The sequence below is a fragment of the Mycothermus thermophilus genome, assembly GCF_041956435.1.
Source record: "Mycothermus thermophilus strain CBS 625.91 unplaced genomic scaffold VTJ04scaffold_2, whole genome shotgun sequence".
Classification (NCBI taxonomy): Eukaryota; Fungi; Ascomycota; class Sordariomycetes; order Sordariales; family Chaetomiaceae; genus Mycothermus; species Mycothermus thermophilus.
The window spans coordinates 1,045,843-1,065,973 of record NW_027191428.1 but is presented as its reverse complement, the minus strand read 5'-3'; the positions used below and the strand labels follow the sequence as shown (position 1 = coordinate 1,065,973).

General features: G+C 55.0%; 7 protein-coding genes across 7 annotated transcripts; 4 read left to right on the top strand and 3 right to left on the bottom strand.

The window, feature by feature from the left end:
- Positions 1 to 485: 485 nt before the first annotated feature.
- Positions 486 to 1,443, bottom strand: VTJ04DRAFT_2531 (uncharacterized protein; the record flags this gene model as incomplete). The annotated part of the gene is made up of 3 exons (XM_069360331.1): positions 486 to 636; positions 723 to 1,231; positions 1,411 to 1,443. 3 exons carry the CDS (start codon positions 1,441 to 1,443, stop codon positions 486 to 488), a joined length of 693 nt encoding a protein of 230 aa, XP_069221052.1.
- Positions 1,444 to 2,712: 1,269 nt separating this feature from the next.
- On the top strand, positions 2,713 to 5,117 carry VTJ04DRAFT_2530 (uncharacterized protein; the record flags this gene model as incomplete). The annotated part of the gene is made up of 3 exons (XM_069360330.1): positions 2,713 to 2,754; positions 2,822 to 4,492; positions 4,866 to 5,117. The coding sequence occupies 3 exons, from the start codon at positions 2,713 to 2,715 to the stop codon at positions 5,115 to 5,117; spliced, it is 1,965 nt and encodes a 654-aa protein (XP_069221051.1).
- Positions 5,118 to 5,124: 7 nt separating this feature from the next.
- VTJ04DRAFT_2529 (uncharacterized protein) lies at positions 5,125 to 5,867 on the bottom strand (the record flags this gene model as incomplete). The annotated part of the gene is made up of 2 exons (XM_069360328.1): positions 5,125 to 5,388; positions 5,463 to 5,867. 2 exons carry the CDS (start codon positions 5,865 to 5,867, stop codon positions 5,125 to 5,127), a joined length of 669 nt encoding a protein of 222 aa, XP_069221050.1.
- A 5,104-nt stretch (positions 5,868 to 10,971) lies between these two features.
- VTJ04DRAFT_2528 (uncharacterized protein) lies at positions 10,972 to 11,912 on the top strand (the record flags this gene model as incomplete). The annotated part of the gene is made up of 3 exons (XM_069360327.1): positions 10,972 to 11,220; positions 11,441 to 11,575; positions 11,637 to 11,912. The coding sequence occupies 3 exons, from the start codon at positions 10,972 to 10,974 to the stop codon at positions 11,910 to 11,912; spliced, it is 660 nt and encodes a 219-aa protein (XP_069221049.1).
- Positions 11,913 to 11,942: 30 nt separating this feature from the next.
- Positions 11,943 to 12,185, top strand: VTJ04DRAFT_2527 (uncharacterized protein; the record flags this gene model as incomplete). Its single annotated transcript, XM_069360326.1, has 1 exon — positions 11,943 to 12,185. The coding sequence occupies one exon, from the start codon at positions 11,943 to 11,945 to the stop codon at positions 12,183 to 12,185; it is 243 nt and encodes an 80-aa protein (XP_069221048.1).
- A 47-nt stretch (positions 12,186 to 12,232) lies between these two features.
- VTJ04DRAFT_2526 (uncharacterized protein) lies at positions 12,233 to 12,550 on the top strand (the record flags this gene model as incomplete). Its single annotated transcript, XM_069360325.1, has 1 exon — positions 12,233 to 12,550. The coding sequence occupies one exon, from the start codon at positions 12,233 to 12,235 to the stop codon at positions 12,548 to 12,550; it is 318 nt and encodes a 105-aa protein (XP_069221047.1).
- Positions 12,551 to 15,036: 2,486 nt separating this feature from the next.
- Positions 15,037 to 15,739, bottom strand: VTJ04DRAFT_2525 (uncharacterized protein; the record flags this gene model as incomplete). Its single annotated transcript, XM_069360324.1, has 2 exons — positions 15,037 to 15,145; positions 15,213 to 15,739. The coding sequence occupies 2 exons, from the start codon at positions 15,737 to 15,739 to the stop codon at positions 15,037 to 15,039; spliced, it is 636 nt and encodes a 211-aa protein (XP_069221046.1).
- Between the last annotated feature and the right edge of the window lie 4,392 nt (positions 15,740 to 20,131).

Sequence of the window (20,131 nt, the reverse complement as noted above, 5' to 3'; positions counted from 1 at the left end):
GAATGAATAATGGCCCGTGGGATAATAGAACGTAATATTGGTATAGGCGAGGTGGGGATATCAGGAAGTTGCTTGTTGCTTGTGTACTTTGCTCGAGGGCCCCGGAGGAGGAGGAAACCGTTCTATCGCCGCCCGACCCAACACAGACATATGTGCTGAATTATCATACAAAAAATATCGAGATACCCCCTTACTCACCATCACAACAACCGCCGTTTCCCCAGCTGGACCGCATGCTTACTTGGATTCCTCCATGTAGAAAGCCGCTCGTCTCTCCCCACGAGATGTCATCCTTCTCCATGCAATGCGCAATCCCCCGCCACTTGGGGCGTGATGTTTGACATCTCCCCGTCAATGGGCGGGGAGACCTTATCCTGGAACTCTTTACCTGTGTCCCCAGATGCAAGAAACAGAACTGCCACCACCATCGGTTGTATGTTAAGCCAAAAGCAAAGCCCCAATTAGGTACCCTCTGTTGAGTGAATTTAGTCATAGAACTTGCGGTTAGGATTCTTCCCGAACAGGGCCTCGCGCATGGCGGGCAGGGCGCTCTGCTTGAGTAGAGCCAACCTCGCCTCGAAGGTGTTGTCAATCTCGATCTTGCCATTGCCGCCGACAATGATGACGCCTCCGGCGCTGTTCGGGGAATACGTTGTCAGTTGTTGTCGTTGATCTCCAAAAGGGAAACACGGTGGATGGATAAGATAGGGCGCAAAACTCACCTCCCCTCTGGTAGATCGTTCTCCTCATCAATCTTCGCCTTGACCTCGCTCCCCGACTTGTTCTTATATTCCTCGGCAGCAACCTCAATCACCTTCTTCACGACCTCATAATCCTGCTTCCGCGCCCGAATCTGCAGCTCCGGCTCGTTCATGGCGACAAACCCCTCCACCAACAGCCCCTTCAGCACTTCCTGGTACTTCTCGGCGTCCTTAGTCGGCTCCGACAGCCGCGACTCGGCCGTGGTGAAGATATCGTCCAGCAGCTCCTGGCGGGCTCCCAGCACGCGCAGTCGGGTCTTGTTGGCGAGCGTCGACCGCGTGATCTGCTGCGACATGGTGGCCTGCTTGAACTTTTTGGCGTAGGCAGCGTCGATGGCGTCCGTCTCCTGCCGGACGAGCTTGGACTTCTCGATGGCGAACTCCTCGTCGGCCTTGATTCTGATTTCGTGCGCCTTTTCCTCGGCTTCTTGCCTGATGAAGGCCGTCATTTTGCGGAGCTCTTGTCCGACCTGTGAATAGGGGGTTGGGAGGGTTAGCGAGGATGCGGGACATGGTTGGTTCTCTCTTTCGGGCGAGGAGGGATTTCGGGAAGGGCGGAGGAGGGGTGGTAAGATGCGGGCGAGCATTGGAGAGGAAGGTTGGATATTAGGTCTTCCTCTGGAGGCGTTGTGCCGGCGGTAATCCATACCTGAGCGTCGGACAAGGCGTGAACTTGTGACATTTTGGCGGTGTGTTGGTATCGACGAGGAAGAAGGTGGTTCTGTTCGGGGAGGGCAACGAGGGGCCGATTGAAGAGATGAAGGACGGCCGGTCTTCTGGTGGTGATATGATTAGGTCCGGAATGACAGACAGTTCGGTGCCAGCAAGGAAGCAGTGGCAGAATCAGCCAAGCCAAAGGCCGTCGAGGGTCGAGATGCGAGTTTGGAAGAGTGCCGAACTAGAGATTGGGTTTTGCGGCGTGGTCGATGTCAACCACCAGCCTGGGTCTGGGACTTGGGATCCAGTTGACGCAGTGAGGGTCCCCCCGTCCCCGACTGGAGCATGGAGCTTGCGGACCGGGCTGCGGACCCTGCCGCGCCTTGGCATTGGATGGCGTGCACGGCAGCTGGGGCATCACCAGCCACATTCCAGCCCGCCCCACTTGCCCTATCGGACATTGTAGCCACTTTAGCCACGTGCCTCTTTCTCTTCGCAGGTTTCATGTGTGGCTGGGATAGCCGAGACAGATAAACAGTGTAATTGCACAGTACGCAGTTCTTTTTGTTGAGGTCGGGGTCCTGTTCCTGGTCCCACCGTTTCGCCCTGTTCCCTTGCGTGACCCCAGACCGCCGTCATCATCCATCATCTGTCCGGCCTGGGAATGCGACAACGTGCAATCTGGACCTGTCCAGGTTGAGCAGCCAGGTTTCCCACATTCACGAACACAATTTCGGTGCACAGGTCCAGGACTGTTCTTGACGGGACCCCGAAGTGTCTCGCTTGTTGCTTGCGCCGTGCCGGACTCGGAGTGGACTGCGTCCTTGTGTCAAGCAATTGGCCGCTCTCAGGTTGTTGCGTTGCTGGCCACCAACACCTGAACCTCGAATGCTCCCATAGCCGTAACCGCCGCGCTTCTGGTCCTCTCCTCTCGCAATCCATCCGTCATCTGGACACGTAATTGCCGTCGACCTGAATCTCTCCTCTAGCTACGCCGACTTTATGTTTCAATTAACAACGAGATAACCTCCGTGGAAAGAGAGTATCGTGAGCTCGCGACGCACGTCCATCTTCGTTGGGTCGAGCTTGGCGGTCTGCAGTCTGGTCCGACCTGCATTCCCGCCCTACCTGCAGCTCTCCTGCGACAGCATTCGGTCCAACACTCAGACTAAGGCGACCTGCCCTGGCCACGTCGACTGTCCACCGCCGTCTCCCAGATTTCGCCAATTTACAAACTCTCTCCTCATGCCACTACGATAGAGAAAACTGCCGGTAGCCTCTCGTCCCCACCGCAATGGGCCCTGCCGGCGACATATCCTCAGGAGGGAGCATCGCGGTATGTTAAAAGTCTACCAAGCTGTACATTCCCATGCGGACGCGACTTGCTGACTTGGTCAATTTAGCTCGGCATCATTGTCGGCCTCATATCCACGAGCGTTCAGAGCCTCGGCCTCACCCTCCAGCGAAAATCACATATCCTCGAAGATGAGAAAGGCCCATACGACCTGAGGCGGCCGCCATACCGGAGGAGGCGATGGCAGCTGGGCATGGCCATGTTCATTTCCGCCAACTTGATCGGGAGCTCGGTCCAGATATCTACCCTTCCGCTGCCCGTACTGTCCACGTTGCAGGCGTCAGGTCTGGTCTTCAACTCAATTTGCGCCTCGCTGATTCTGGGGGAGCCCTTCACCAAATGGTCATGTTGGGGCACTCTGTTGGTGGTCTGCGGCGCTGTGCCCATTGCAGTGTTCGGCGCCATTCCCTCGCCGGCGCACAAGCTGGACGAGCTGCTGGAGTTGCTGGCTAGACGGCCCTTCGTCATCTGGATGTCGCTCCAGGCCTTCTTCATCATTAGCCTTGCCGTGGCCACCGATCTTGTCAGCTATCTCACGACACTGATGCAAGACCACCGCTTCCGCCTAGCCCGGGGCTTTGCGTACGGAATCATCAGCGGCGCCCTGTCGGCACATACCCTGCTACTGGCCAAGTCTGCTGTCGAGCTGATCGTCAGGACGATAGCCGACGGCGACAACCAGTTTGTCCACTGGCAGTCGTGGATCCTAGTCCTCGCCTTAGTCACCCTCGCTCTCACACAACTCTACTACCTTCACCGAGGCCTGAAGCTCGTTTCTACCTCCGTTCTCTACCCGCTGACATTTTGCGTCTACAACATCATGGCCATTCTTGACGGTCTCATCTACTTCCGCCAGACAGACCTCATCAACCCACTCCGTGCATGCCTCATTACGTTGGGGACGGTCATCCTTCTCTCCGGTGTGCTCGCGCTTTCTTGGAGATTAAGCGACGAGCAACACACGCCAGGCGTCGGACAGTCATCGTTAGCCCCAGGCCTGGGGATGGTCGAGGACACAGACGCCGAAGACATGGAAGAGGAAGTCTCCCTTCACTCTACTCTCCTTGCCGCCGACGAGGGAGAAACGGCAGTCACGCAGCCAAGCTACCAAACATTTGCAAAACCGCAACCGCCCTCCCTCTCCCCCAACCTCTCCACCACCCCGTCCTTTGCAGCTCGAAATCCTCCTAGGGCCGCCTCAACCCGTCTCCTCCTTGCTGAAGAGCGCGCTGAGATCTGGGATGAACTCGACGACCGCAGCAGTATTGTCGATTCTGACTCCCCGAATTTCGCTCGTCGGCGACGATGGACCGGCGGCCCGCTCACACCGCAGCAGCGAGCGTCCCGCCGCTTCTTGGGTGGTGATCCTACATCTACGTCAGGCGAAACAGAACCGCTTCTTGCTACCTCCCCGTCGTCGAGGAGAAGTCCCTTGCTCCGCACCAAACGCCGGAAGTCCACGGGTTTCCCAGGCTTTACAGCGCGCAACAGGACTGCGACGACGGACTCTGCGGGGCCTGGTAGGAGTGTATCAGGAGGAATTGCGGGCGTGGCGAAAGGGATGTTGAGATGGTGGGGTAGAAACAAGGCGAGGTCGGCGTCCGCGGACTGGACTGGGCCGGTTAGGCGGAGAGACGAGCCGGATTTAGAGGCCGGTCATGCTAGAAGGACACAGGGTCAAGGGCTTGGAATAATAGTTCCGGGTTCGAGTGATACACTGGTTTGAATTCCAGATATCGAGTTTGGTTCGGTTAACATCATGGGAGCATTGGATTGGTAGCCGGAGTGATCTGTCGCGGCGTTTTGAGGGGTGTATAAGGGATGGGCAGTGATTTGGGTGGGATGGTAATTTCAGACAGAGAGACAGATACCCTTTAGACAATTTGCTCTCGGGGGTTGAAGCTGTGCTGGGCGGTTGTTGGGTGGTGTGCAAGTAGCGATAGTGATTCTTGGAATCTTGATGATACCCTGTATATTCACGACGTAGGGAATAATTTGTCAAATAGATCATGAACATTGAATTAAGCAATTTCCTCTCCAACACCCACGCTACGCCAATAACAATATACACGGCCATGACAAGGTATATATAGAGAAACAAAAATGGAAACGGAGCTGGCAGGAGACTAGCAATCAGGTATCGACGAACGGCAACCCGGCCTCTTACGGGCATCACATCCAACATGCCTCATTCACCGTCAACCAACGAAGCCAACTGGCCAACCCCTTTGGTATCCAAAAAAACGAAGCAGGCAAACCCCAAGCATCTTCCTCCCTTCATCATCCTTAACCACCGTCTCATCTTGACACAAGTACCCCTTCCTCTTTTCAGACCCTCACTCTAACAACCTTTCACAACCCGTTCTTCTCGTCGATATGCTGGAACCTGGCCCTCTCCTTGCGATCCTTGAGCAGGCAAGCCGTGGCCACGATGAAGAGTGCGTCGAAGCCGACCACGCCGAACAGCGCCGTGAAGATGTTGTCGATGAAGACGTTGGCGAAACCGGTGATGGGCGCGGCGCAACCCCGCATCAGGGCCGCGGCCGCGGGGCTGGGGCAGGTGGAATCAGTCACGAAGGCGGGAGAGGAGGAGTTGAAGTAACCGCAGCAGTTGAACTTTTTTTTTCACATCGTTAGTAACTGATGGTTGGGAGGATTTGTGGGTCCGGGGGAAATGGAGGGAGACCAACCTCGATCTGCATCAAGCTCTTGATGCGGTCCGACTGCTCCACGAACCGGGGGAAGAAGTCGTTGCGGGTCTTGAGGGTCAGGATCCAGAGGTACAGGCCCAGGATGAGGGTGTAGATCATGCAGACGACACACATCCACCCGGCGGCCTTGAGCCAGCGGCGGGCGGTGGTGGCGAGACCCGGCAGCGTAACGAAGAAGGTAATGAAGATGAAGACGGCGTTGACGATGCCCGCGGTCAGGGGGAACCCTTGGTACAGCAGGTTGCGCGCGGCCTGCCGGCCGTTGGTGGGCACTTCATCCTTGATGTTGGTGACGATGACGCTGAAGGACAGGATGAAGATGCCCATCAGCAGGAAGAGGAAGTCGGCGATGAGGTAGGCGATTTGGACCTTGTTTGTCGCCATGGTGGCGGTGTGGTGGTTGTGGTGGCGGCGGTGATGATGATTCTCGGTCGGTTCCTCCGAAGACAATAGTAGCCCCCTCTCCTTCCGTCCTCCTCTCGAGACCCTTTCTGCAGCTCCTCTGAGCTAAGCGATTGACGTAGCGTATACTAACTGGACGACCGGCGCCGTGGATAGACTCGCGATGCTGGCGACGGGCGGGAAACGGGCGGAGATTGACCGGCAATTCCGGCACCGCAGACCGATAAAAGGACGAAAAGAAAGATTAAAGAAAGTGTCGTAACGAAGCGAAGATGGTGGAAAGACCGGCAATGTCCGTCTCAAGACATCGAGGACACTCGAGACCGGCCGGAGACGATATGGTGATGGCGGTGATCCGGCACTCGTCCGTTCGACGGAGGCGACCAAGAGGGAGGGGGAAAGGGGAAAAGGAGAGAAGAGAAAGAATCGGAAACCCAGTTCCAAAGGAGAAAGGAAGGCAACGCAGTTCCCAAGCGTGAACCGCCCGCTAGGAGAATTAGAAAGGATACGCCCGTCTAGGAGCCAGCAACAAACGAGTGTGGGAGGAGAGGAAGAGGAAACACAGAGCAAAGCTACGAAAAAACGGACCAGCAACCTGAGGCAGGCCGCACCCCAAAGGTGGAACACGAGGGAGCGCTACGAGAGACTACGACGCTGCTACGTCAAAATCAGGGGCACCGGGCCCAAGCATGCCACCTTGAACCATGCCCACCGTTCGATCCCAAGCAAAATCATTTCTTCAAGCAACCCGCCAGGGTTCTTGCCCGCGAACAATGGGGGAACAAATGAGCACAATGGGGCGAGGTGAACGCTGTCGCTGCGTCAGCGTCGTAGCAGATGCTTGTTTTGCGAGGAGGCTCGATCCGCGCGCCCTGACGGGAGGCGTTTCAGATGGTGTCGGGACGTCGAGGGCTGCGCCATGATTGGGCGGAGCGGCATGGGTAAGATGGAAAATTGTGGGGCTCGTCCCTGGACATCCGAGGTTGAGGCTAGTGCCCGGGCCAAGGCCCAGGTCCCGTCAGAGAAGGGTGCCCGAAACTGAAAAGACCCAAGCGCCCGGCCGTTCACCGTTGCAATGGGCGCCAGCCAGGCGGTTTTCGGCGAGAGCGTCCGGCTGTGAGGTGACAAGAACATCTGGTGATTGACGTCGTCGGCGGTTAAGGTACGGAGTATCTATTAGTAGATGACGAAATTGTGATCTTGCTGATCAACTCATGGCTTTCGCGAGGCTGTCAACGATGCATCTGATACCTAAACTCCGGTAGATATAAGGAAGCGATCATCTTGTCCTTCCTGGGTTGGATGACCTAGATCTCCAAGGCTCTTCTGGAATTATCGGCCTTAAACTTGTCCTGACAAGCCATTCTCAGAGGTGAATCGCGAAGCCCCACTGTTCACAATGCGTGTGTGTTCCGAGACCAAGAGCTGTCGTTTCTGAAAAAGAGGCAGCTTTCCGGCTGCTTGTGGCGAGTATCCTCAGGTTTGCAAAAGGTCCGTCTCATCATGGCCATGAGCGGTGAGAACCGGGAAGTGGCGTCCACATTGTTGTAGAAATGGAGGCAATGACTCGGCCATTGTGCAGTTGAGGATGATATCTGATGAATAATACTATCCAGTGTTGAATTTCCCAAATTCGGTGATTGAGTGAACGGCTGAGGCACTCCAACACGTGTCGCATTCCGGACCTAGCGAAGCATGCAGAAATCAATCGTCAACCTCCGTCCGCCGAAGACAAGCGAAGCCCGACGGAGACGGAGACGGAGACGGATTGGTTGGCGTGCCCGGCCCGGTAGGTGGGGATCATCGCAGTCCTTTGGGCCAGATGCCTGCATTTTTCTGAGCGAATCACAGCGCGCCTTGCTTCCGTAAGAAGCAGTCGTCCTTCCTTTTTCTCTTCCTGCTCGGTCGGTGGGTTCCTTGCGGGCATGGAACAGGTCTGTCAGCCTGGAAAAGGAAAGACTTTGTCGAGGTGAGAGGCTTCATCCACTGATCTTGTGCTTGAAACATCAACTCCAAACTCTGTTCGCAATGCTTGGATCGTGAGGCCTAGATTGTGACAGTCTGGGCCAAATTTATCTGTGCCGCGTCGATCAGAAAATCAGAAACCACGTTTTCAGGGTAGTTGAGATTCCTCACAGACAGTGCGGCAAGCTCAAACCTCAGCGTCCACGATCCTGAGGAAGACCGCGTTCCCCCAACTTCGTTTTCACAGCGATTCCTTTCCGTGGTACGTCCAAGAAAAAGATCGAGAAGGTGTCCAAGAGTCGAGAGAGTTGAGGTTGTTCATGACCTCGTCCTGATCGGTGCCACGGTTTCTGTGGCACCTTCAGCCGTCCCTCAAGAGCGTCAAAATTAACTATCGATCTGGTGTTCATGCTCATGCTCAAACCACCATATCACCTCGCCCCCTTTTCGCTTGACATGCAGAACGCACGTGTTGGTCCGTTGCCAAAATGCTGTCCCTGATCCTTTGTCTCGCCCGTCACACGCCAAGCAGCTGCTGGAAGGATGGCCACCCCCGCCTTTGTCTGCATGCGATGGAAGGACGGGCACAGGGGAAACGCGGGAAGCAAACGGACACCCAGGCGAATCCCGGCCGACGATGGTGGCTTGATGCGTCCGGGCAGTCAGTTCTGCGAAGCCCATCGACGCGAATCGAGTCCAAACGGACGAGTTTCAATGTTATGTACCCATCTCTAGAAGTACATACCTCCGTCGACCAGTGTTGAGAGCCAAGTCTGAGTACCTATCTGTGTATATGGTTTACTCCGGACGGCATATACTGGTGCTCTTGCCTCTCCCTCAATCCACCTTACAAGCTTCACGTCTTTCCCTATTTGAATGGGTTCGAGATCAGACCTGGGATCACCATTGAAACAGCGCCTAACTAGCCACCTGGCGTGGGTCAATAGTTTAATCCACACATTACCTATGATCGATCCAGAGAGCCGGCCATGCTGCTGCTTGTGATAGTCACTTGCAGGCTGCAGCCCAAACGAACGCTGAGAACCTGATGATCCTCTCTGGACTAGTTATCTTGGATTTCGTCCGCGCGGTCCCTCAAAGCTTGTCTCACAATGAGCCCAGAAAGGACGGCATCCATCTTGGGAATCCCATCAATAGTTCTGGGCTGGAACACCCCTTTTCGCACATGCATTTGTCTGATTGAAATGCGAGATCACAAAGCCAGCCCTTCATTGGCCGGGGCGATCAATATTCTCTGCCTCCCCCAGTCGCTGAACGTGATGCTCCCTGTCACTTTTTCGCGGGGCCGGAGAGCGACAAAGAGCTGGCGAGATGCCGCCCCTGCAGGACTCGAGCCCAGCAGTGGGCAGATTGCCCGCCTCGCGCGACAAGGAGGCTCGACGGCAAAAGCTGGGGAGAGACGGACGGGCTCCACCCCACACCCATGGACCACACCCACAAACCATGGCTTCGGCGATGTCAAGACAAACTGCAGTCGTCCGGGGGCACTTTTCTATCAACAAGAGGCGCAGGCCGGATGCCGGAAGCATTACGCGCAGAAATTAGTGAGAATGGAGCCCCCCCCTCCGGTCACTGCGTCTCCGCTCTGGCCAAGGGGAGGCCACTGGCAGCCCGCGGGTTGTGAGGGGACGAAGGTTCGGGGCCCGCCACAGTCCGGACGGCTTGACGTTGCAACCATGTGAAGACCTGAGGTCCTTTTTTCCTAGTGTACGGACACACAAGAATCTGAAGGACGCACAAATTGGACCCGACGCAAAAAAGCACTGATGGTGGAGGTCCCGAGGAAGGGAAGGAGGGCGGCACGGGTTCGGTTTGCCATGGTTTTTTGCTGTCATTCCCCCACACAATCCTGGCTGGTAGCTTCTTTTTCCCTCTGTTTCGCTCTCCTCAGTCCTCTCTCGGTTTTGCAAGGTCCGTTTGCACTGGGTGCAGCTGGTTCCTGGCCGCCAATCTCCGCCGCCGCTGGGAGCCGGTACAGTACATCGCTTGACATTTACACTGTATGAGCTAGCGAGGTGCGATCCGCACGGCCCTTGGGTGCTGACGGGTTTTGTTGAACACGGCTGGCCCACCCTTGTCCTCACCTTCCCAAATCACCTGACGCAAGAGGAAAGGTGTCAAACAGAGGGACAGTAGAGAGTCAGGGAAGAGAGAAAACGCTGCTCCGGACAAAAGTTGATTCCCAGTGCCATGGCCGTCAACATCAGATCCAAATCGAGATGTCGACATGTGCAGCAAACAGATGCTTCGCCTGGGCCGCATCGTGGAAGTCGCGTTGCACTCGGCCCTCAAATCAGCTGCAGCATCGTGCAGGGCGCCAGTGCCTAGCGCGTCGTAATCTCCACTTTTAAGCCCCACCTGCCACCAACCCCCTTCCCTTCCTTCGCACCGTGCGGGCAGCCGCGGTGGACGCCACCCCCCGCCTTCGTTTCTTTAACTGCCTGGTCAAGTCGCGGCCCGCAGCCTGCGTGCCACCACCTCGCTATCCTCTTTTCAACCATTCTGCAGTTGCCAAACCTGTTCGGTCAAGGTGCGGCCAGGACTCGACTTTTGGCTCTTCGACTTCACGTCCTTGACACGAAACTTGACCTGCCTGCCATCCAAAAACGTACATCCCTCCCCGATCAATCCTCTTCTTCCATTTTTCCCCATCCTCCGAACCCACAACTGCTGTGCACACAGCAATTCCCAAAGCACCCGTTCAGCCCGTCCACTTCCCTCTTTTTTTACTTTTGCCAGACCACCTTAACCAGTCCGCGTTGGGACGCTCGCGTCACACCGGCTCGGCAGCTGGCACTATTTTTTTGTCAGCAGCAAGCAAGCACTGCGACTGGACGTGGAACCCCCCTTGGGCTGCATGCCACAAGCAGCATCTCGTCTGGAATCACCCAGCAAATAAAAAATAAGGCCTGGAATTCCTCGCCTGCCTTGAGCGGAACACACCAAACTCAATCCAGGCAACGCCCAACCGGGTTTCTGCGACAAAAGGCGACCTCTCCGCTCGACACCAGATCAAGCCTAGGCCCATCGGCACCAGAGCTCAAAAGAGCATCTCCACCATTTTGCCATTTCTGGTTGTTCGTGATACCCAAACGGAACAATGGCCGACATCACGGATCAGCACGACCAAACCTCTCCCAACGAGCTCGACGAGACTCACAACGTCGGCAACGGCAACGCTCCCGTCAATGACACGCGCGGCGTGAAGCGTGCCCGCACCAACGACGACGATGATGATGACGACGAGAAGGGCGGTCGCGAGCGCCGCAAGATCGAGATCAAGTTCATCAGCGACAAGTCGCGTCGCCATATTACCTTCTCCAAGCGCAAGGCCGGCATCATGAAGAAGGTATGTTTGTTTGGCGCGCTGCATCATCGTTTCCGCCATCCCTCCACCTTGCGCGTTTGTTTGCCTCGCCTCGTGGCATCTCACCTGCATCGAGTCAACTCGACCGCTGGTGCACGACTGTCGCGAGGGTGCACGCGGCAAAAAAAAAGTCGCGTCGCATGTCGAGTCGTTCGACAGGATAACTCGGTAGCCGTTCGCTGACCACGTAAACCCTGAGTAGGCCTACGAGCTCTCGGTCCTGACGGGTACCCAAGTGCTGCTGCTTGTCGTGTCTGAGACCGGTCTCGTCTACACCTTCACCACCCCGAAGCTGCAACCACTGGTCACCAAGGCCGAAGGCAAGAATCTGATTCAGGTATGTTCCCAACTCGCCGCGAATGACCTCATTCGCGTCCTAACACATGTTCTCTCTCTAGGCGTGCCTGAACGCACCCGAGCCCCCTTCTGGCGACAACGGCGTCGACGAGGGCAACCCCGACCAAGCCCCCGAGGAGCCCGCGGGCGCCCACGGGCTTCCACCCCAGCAGGGCAGGCCTGGTATCCCTCCTCAAGGACACATGCCGCCCGGCTACATGCCCAGTGTTGGGATGGATCCCCAGCAGGCTCTCGCCTATGGCTACGTGCAGCAGCAACGGGGTGCCCAGTACATGCCGCCTTCGGGACTCCAGCAACACGCTGGCCATCAGTCTTAAAAACAACCGCCATGTCGTCGACATTCTATCATGACTTCCGCAACTTGTGCGCAAAAATACCCAATTACTAATGCATCTGTGAATTGTCACATTCCCGACCGACTTCTCTGCGCAACGGGATTCGATGGATTTATCGAGGCCTCTTTGGTCTGGCGTTTCTATCGGGGTATCTCTTTTTTTTCCTCACTTATCATTTTTTTCTCTCTTGCGGTCTGTTCGGCGGTTATCTCGTCCCGATTTTCGGGGATTCGCGGAGACACTGCGGTCTTGTGACGAGATTATGGTGTTCTCAAGCGCGCGCGACGTCTTTTCGGCAGAGAATGCCACGACTAACTAGCGAGGGCTTTTCATGTCTTTGCTCTGTGGATGGGGTTGCTGGAGCGAGGGACCAAATTGTCAAGGCACCTGGGTCAAACGGGGCGGACGGGCTTGAGCATGACTGGGCGCACGGCAGCTTCGTGATGCTCGAGATGCCACCATCTGGTGGATTGTCTCAGTCAATCCATACAGATGATCTCGGGCATGCCTATGATCGGGATGACACTTCAACGATCGGCTATGAGTGGATGCGGCAGCATTTTCTTTACCGGGCTAGGAGTCGGGAATGGTGGTTAGAGAGAGGTCGGTCGGATGAATGACTATTCACTTTTTCGTCTCTCATCTCTCGAGCGTGCCATAATCCTCCTCCCCGTCTTCGTCCACAGGAACTGGGACGAAGCAAACAGCCATTCTCTACTCGATACCGGCCAGCCACATAAGGTTGGCATACGTCACGTAGGGTTCGGATTGTTTGACAGGGTGTTGGTTTCGGAGAAACAGGGTGGCTCGAAATGCCCTAGTTGACTTTTCAAAGGGGGCCTTTGGCGTTGCGTTCCTCGCCTTGTACGATAGTCTAACGGTAGCCTAACTGCTAATCTAAGCTTTGTTTCTTTGCTACAAGCATGCACCAAGTGCGTCTGTGTTTTGCGATGATGAAACGAAGGACTGCCGAAACAAGACCTGCAACATCAATGCTCCAGGAACGTCATTATGTTTCTCATTTGCCGGGGATCGATATAACTGCTGCCATTCGTCTTCTTGCTCCACATTTGTCTTTGCATGTCCATACGCGGCTTGTAGACCCGTTTGTTTGCTCCTGATGGAGACTGACTCAAAAGTCATCACATATGATGATGCCCGGTGAAATCAAGGTCGTTGCCTATTTGGGGCGTCCCATCCATCCACTTACACGGCGATGGAGTTGCCAGTTTGGGACGACTGCCTCTTTTGTACAAGGTGAGGAGAGTCAGTTTCATCTGAGGTCTGGGTGCCCGACACATATTTTGACTGAAGAATAACACTAATGAAAAAAAGGATGTTTCCGTTGCCTGTTCTTGTTGTTGTGTAGAATTAGGTTTTGGTATTCTCCCCATTCATTGTTTTGCATGCCTGGGGAACGAGGTTGGGAAATGGGTTGTGTAGTGATGTACTCCAGACATGTGGGCGAAGGGTGGAGATTAGTTGTCTACTTGAATATACTTGGGCCTATGACCCAGGCCGGATGCAGTTCGAAAGGATATTCCTATTACTATTAATTTGCATAGGCAGATAGCGCTTCCAATGAGACTGGCGGTGAGCACCGTGTCGCCCGCCTCGGTCTGGCGGCTGACGTCCATCGTTCAAGTTCCAGGCCACATCGTGCTCCTGGAATGAAGCACAGGAGCAGATATGGTTGTTGACCCGTCAAAACAGGTATAGAGTTCTGCTTGCCTGGTCCGGAACATGGATGTCGGCGAGGTGCTACGCGGCTCCCTCACTTCGATATGTGGGTATCAACAATGCGCGTCTTAGGCATTCTTTCTACGGGTAGGAAGATTGGTAGCTACCTACGCAAGTATAGAATATGGCACCTGCAGCACTCATTAAACCCCATCTTTCTTCATTAAACCCCATCTTTCTTCATTAAACCCCATCTTTCTTCGTGGCGTACAACAAGAGGCGGACTACTGCATACTAGGGCTAGGAGGTGTCCTGGGCTTCTACGGTAGTAGTTGGCCACGTCGCGGTAGCCAGCGGAAGCAAGCGAATGGCGGGGGTGGCAATGAGAGGACGAAGGTAGGTATTTAGCTGGCATAGAGGCAGACGTAGATGTTTAATATAGATAGGTATTGCCCAGGACTAGGGCAGGCGGGCGCTAATGGCCCGGTTCCAAGATGCTGGGTTGTCATCTGGGGTTGGACCTGCGAAGGGCCATCGTGCGAAACAGTGTTGTTACAACACGATGATGTCGGCGACGAGAAAACACTTGTCCTGTTGGTCGGGGGTTGGAAACAAATCGAATTAACTGACTTGCTTCCGGTCGTCAACAGCAGATGCCTCAGAGAAAGAACTTAAATGCCACATTGGATACCTGGTGCCCTCACAGAACAATCGTTTTTTGAGGCCCAAACTCGAACGGCACCTTCAGAACGCAAGTTCATCACCGAGCAGAATACTCCGTGGAGGTAGGTGGTGTGCACTTTGCCCCAAATCAAACATCTTTTCCATCGCCGAATCTCAATCCTGGTACTTGCCCAACAATGGAATATCCCGGCTCCATGCCGTCGGGCCCCCTCCGGATCCATGACGACGGGGCCTCCATGGCCGCGTCAAGTGCCGGACCCGGGGATCTGGGCTGGCTTCCGGATCCGGGAGGGTGTCGGAGGAGGAGGCTTGGCAGTCCGTCGGAGGTGGGGAACCCCCGCGGCGGGAGCCGGCGGCGTGCGTTGGTTTGAGCAAGTTTTCCCACGCTAAATAGCCAGCCTTGCCACAGCAAACTTGAATGGCTCACATGCCGTTCGTTGTGTTTCATTGACAATTTGATGGGGGAGTGGTGGCAGAATGGTAGGAATGGGTCTGGAAGTTCGAAACACCATCGCAGAGGACCGCGATCTGTGGAGGATGTACTTATGTGAGGGTATGATTGAAGATTAAAGGCGTCATCGGAAGTATTAATTTAAGCATCTACATGGAAGAACGTGAACATGACCATCCCGATACATACCGCTCTGTTGAAACTATCCCTCCGCCCGCGAAGGGAGGTGTGTGTGGATGCATGTTACATACAGAGGGCTCATCGGGTTGGTCATTCCCAGCGAGTGCCTCCTCAGTGTTCCGTTGGCAAGATCCATCTTCCCACACCGAGAGTGCCAATGAAGGTGCCTGCCAGGACGGCGAGGAGGTAGCCATAGTTCATGCTCATGACAGCGATCATTCTGAAAGTCAAGTCAGCCACTGTCAACCCAAACAAACATTCAACCATGAGGGTAGGAGGAAACTCACAGCAAATAACCAACACCAGCAATCACCGTATCCACCAGCGCCCTCACGGGATCAACTGACAGCCTCCACGGCCTGGTCTTGTTCATTCCCACGCCCTTCCTTTCCACCACAACAACATTCTCCTCTAGTCCGTTCTCCGAAAGCACCAGGTTCGCCTTCCTCGCCTCAGGGTCGTTCGCCAGCGACTCGGCCAGGGAGCCCGATCCCCGCGCGCCACCCTCGACCACGACGTAGCGCCGCGCCAGCTCCTGCGCCAGCCACCGCCGCTCCAAGGTGCCCTTGAGCGCGAGCAAGCCACGGAAGATGATGGCGAGCACGACGAGGAAGATGCATGTCCCGGCGTACTGGGCGTCGGTTTGGGGCGTGAAGGCGGCGGTGAAGAGAGAGGTGGCGGGCGACGAGTGGAAGACGGCCATGTTGTGGATGGGCGCTGTCGATGTTGAGCCGGAGCCGTGGTCGTGGCTCGCGGCGGCAGCGGCGCTGCTGGAATGGTCGCCGTCGTGGCGGGGGAGGAGGAAGGTTGACATGGTTAATGAATAGCGGGTTTGGTGTTTGAAAATGCGGGTGGCGTTAGATTTGAGGTGGTGAATGTCGATTATATATTGCGGATTGATGAGCTCGGCTATCAAGTCAACTGCCGTTGATTTAACCGCAGAAACATGGGCAGATTTAACAGCGACTTTGTTGGAGTACTCTTCGAGCGGGGGTGAGAGAATTCCAAGCCCAAGGCTTTATTTTCTGCAGGCCGCCTCCAAGGCCTTTGAAAGTCCTCGGAGACTTGAGGATTGGCGCTGGAGCGAGGGGAATTGTGTTGATAGACCAGATGAAACAAATACAGCACCGAAGATCAGGCACGGAGCTGACGCCACCTTCAAATACTGCGAAGTCCTGTAAGTGCTCTTCGGCAGTGATGCGGTCCGCGTGGCACGCCGATCTATGGATGGTTACAATGGGAAACTTGCTCGCCCTAATGCGGAGCAACACGGCAGTCCGCGGCAGCCCGGCCCTGCAGTTCCACTGCCGGCGCGGGGGGCCCAGAACTGCGGCCGGGGGGAGGCTGCAACTCGGCAATGATGGAAGGAGCAGAGAAGCAACCCACGACATATGTTGTTTCAGCCTGGGAAAGACTGACGGTGGCATCGTCCGACAGATAAGCTTACATCTTCCACGAGACTCCGTGCAAGAGACTTCCAGATCTAGGTGTTTCCCCGGCACATGGATGCCGTCGCTTCATTTTTAGAACTCGCTGATGGAGTCGCAACCGGGCAAGTGGCATGCACGTGGAGATGCGGCACAACGGGAGGTACCTACTACACGGGCAGTTTTGTACCCGTCGCAGGCAGCTTGGACATGGCCTCTTTCCATATGTCTGCCATATTTCTTTCATTGGGTCCGTAAGAGCCGGGCTTATGAACTGCCGTTCTTTGGGTTTCTATATTCACGACTTACATTCGATGCCAGCCAGGTCCGAGACAATGTCCAGTGGCACCAACTGAAACACAACGACATAGGCAGCAGCAAACACCTAGGTCGAAGACATCGACTTAGGTAGGTATACAAGTGCGAGGCACAAAATTCCGCAATTGCCAGGCGGCTACTTAGACAATGGTGCGACCTTTTCAATGGATCGATCTCAATACACGCAGCGTTACGCTGGAGAGATCTGCCATGTCCGGCCCGGGTCCACCGCAGACCTGCCCGACGCCGTCTTTCCGGCCCGACCATATCAACCTGGAAGCTGCCGTCGGGCCGGATGTATGACGAGCTTATTTAGACGCCGGGTCCTACCTTGGCCCAGACCACTGACTAACTAGAGTGTAGCGTCATCGGGTCCAAAGGAGGCTCTGGGACATCTGGTGAGAAGGGTGGAAGGCGCACCTAAGGCCGGCGACAAGTACCATCTGTTAGTGCCGGTCAGTTTTTTCTATGCGGAATCAATCCTGTCGACTACCGCCTTTAACAACCGGTTCACGGAGAAGCGCCACGACTTGGGCAGTTGCCATTTTCCTCTCCGCTGCTTTACCATGACAGCTCAGGTGCCTCCAATCTCCAACCCATACCCTCGGGACTGTGCAGGAGGCAGGGACTCTGGTTGCCAGAGGATGGGACTCGACCCCAGAATCATCTTACCTGGCTGGGATATGTCATTCAACTACCGCGGCGCAGTGTGCCTGGGCACAGTACCTTGAATTGCTCCCCTCACCGACAACCCTACTCCCAGCTCGCATCACCACGTGAAGACATTTTTACATGCACCTGACGAGCCGGATACACATCCATTGGCGCCTCTTCTAGGTCCACACGATCATGGCAGGCACTTGATCTTCCGTCTCTTGACAAGTAAGGCTGGATTTCCGACAATGGGAGTTGTGATAGCTCAAGATAGTCGCTCTGACTAATGCGGAACAAACGTTTCCCAGGTATAAATTGGAGGTTTGGAAAGGCAAAAGAGAATGACAAAAGGCTCACCCCCAGCCCTACTCCCGCGCCGGTCGAGTAGAGGTGGAATGGTTACGAAAAACCCCCAAGATGGTTTTTACTCCGACACGTCTGGGGGTCGAACCCAGGACGTTTTCGATTTACAGCGTGGGCGTGCCTGGCGAATCTAGGACCTCCTCTCAATACGGCTCGGCCACACTCGGGTATGTGACCATTGAGAGGAGGCTTGTTGGAGAGGACGGCCAGCGCAGGGACTTATATTCCCCCGAATGCCAGGAAGGGGCATGAGCGTGGAATAATGTTCTCCCTCATGCTACGCAATATGCACAGAACTTTTCGATCGGCCTTGAATGAGGCACTCTAGAGATTCCGGTCTCTCTACATGACTCCGTCCCTCGAAACTTTGCGAGCACGAGTGTCAGCAAAGGTCCTGAAGGAGAGTCGCTGTTCTTGACCAACATGGGCATCTCTTTGAGAAGAGTATAAGGAAGAAAATAGGACGCTCTCATGTTATCCTAATGAAGTTCATGGATTCGGTATTCCTAACTATTTGTACTTACTTGACGCCGAGATTGTTTTTTTTTTTTTTTTTTTTTCTGTTTGCTAAGTATGTACATCAATGGCCGATGTTGCACACGGTGCCGTCGAACTACCCCAGAACCAGCTACTCGGAGGTGTTTAAGTGGACAGGTAAGACTAGAACTCACTGGCTGTCAACCGCAAAGACAGATTCATGAATTAGACTGACAGCGTGGTTCACAAGGGTCGTGAACTCGTGGTTGAGCTTGAGCTCTCAGCCTGCTGATGAGGCCTCTGTACGTGAGGAATCACACAAACCAGGCATTCTGGACTGCTCACTGAGTATCAGCACCTCAACCAGCACCTCAACCTGTCTTTATTAGTGGAAACACCATCTCAAGCCGGATTCTTCCTTGGTATCTCTGGATGTCCCCAGCCGCTTCGACGTATGTACTTTTTGTATCGAGGACCTGCACTTGTACGAACCACAAGAACGATGTTAAAACGCCTCCTAAGCCTCACAACAGTCAAGTGGCGGCGCCTAAGCCGCCCGCATCTCTTGGGGCATCAGTTCTGGCGGCGGGGAAGAGAGATGGGTGGATCAACCTCCACAAACCTTCGTCGGATTCTCAGCTCCGAACCCCTACCTGGCACACTTACCACCTCCTCCACTATCTGTCTGTTTGATATCTGCCACTGACCGGCACAGACTTCAGCTCAACTCCTGTTCTCAGGATGTCCTCTCATGTTTGGCGTCCCATTCTTCTCCCTTCGCACACTCCCCACCAATTAGGCAAGGTGGCTTACTTACCTGCGTTGACCCACCCAGCAGCAAACAGGCCGCTGTCCCTCCACAGCACTCTGTTGTTGTCCTTTTCCTGATCGGGGAGGGGTTGAAAATGCCACATCTCTTGGAAAACCGGGGAAGGATGAGAAGCTGGGGTGTGATGGGTCCGATTCTCCAAGCACCTTGCATGCAGAATGCAGCGGTTCTCGGGCATCTCGATGCCTTTGCTTTGCAGGACCTACAGAGCAAAGCGCGAAGCTGATCGAGGAAGTGTGTGCCGAAGTGATCAGATCCTCGGCATGGATTATTCCGTTGTGGCTGTCGATCTATCCGTCGCCGCAAGTAGCTTCAATGATTGCCTTCTTGGTCTGTTTGTGTGTCAGAAAGGATACGCTGCCTCGAAATGTGGTTGGCCCCTCCAGGTCTGTGGATAGCTACGTCTGAGTGGCTGTGTAGGAGACATCTGCGAGGTGGATGCTGACAGATACCAAGGCGGCCACCTCTTTCATGATCCAGCTCCTTGCTCGTGAGCATGGGAGTCAGCTGTCAGGATGACACAAGTCGCAAATCTTGGCTGAAGGAACTGCTCCCTGCTTACCTAACGATTCCGATGAACTGACAAACCATCTTGTCCATGACTGCCCCAACTGGACTTCCTCTTGTCGAGTGGCCTGCCTCCCGTCGAACCAGTAACTTTCTTCCCTCCATCCCCCTTCCTTACCACTTAGGAGGTCTCGATGGGGTTCAATGGAGAGAAGACCTGGCGATGTACCCGGTATGTATGTACACTCCCTGCGCAAAGCCACCTCGTGACCGCTCCTCTGCATGGAACAAAGCTTCTCGTTTGCTCGAGTCATCTCAACATCGGAGCTGAAGGCCAGCCGGAAAGATCCGCTCCCGAGCTTCAACATAGCTCAACATCCAACCACAACACCCAGAACTACACCATCTGCTTCGTCGCTCTCCACCACTCCCATCCCCTTGACGCCGGAGTATCCTCCATCAGCCCTGTCCCTCCTTCCCCCCTCAGTTCTCCAGCATCTCTCCCCCTCACGTCCCAAACATTCTGGGTGTACCCCGTCTCCCCGTGTCATTCTGTTGTCTGGAATATACCCCAGACACAAGCTACAGTAGTAAGACAAACGAGTTATTCCACGTACAAAGGGGTGTGCGT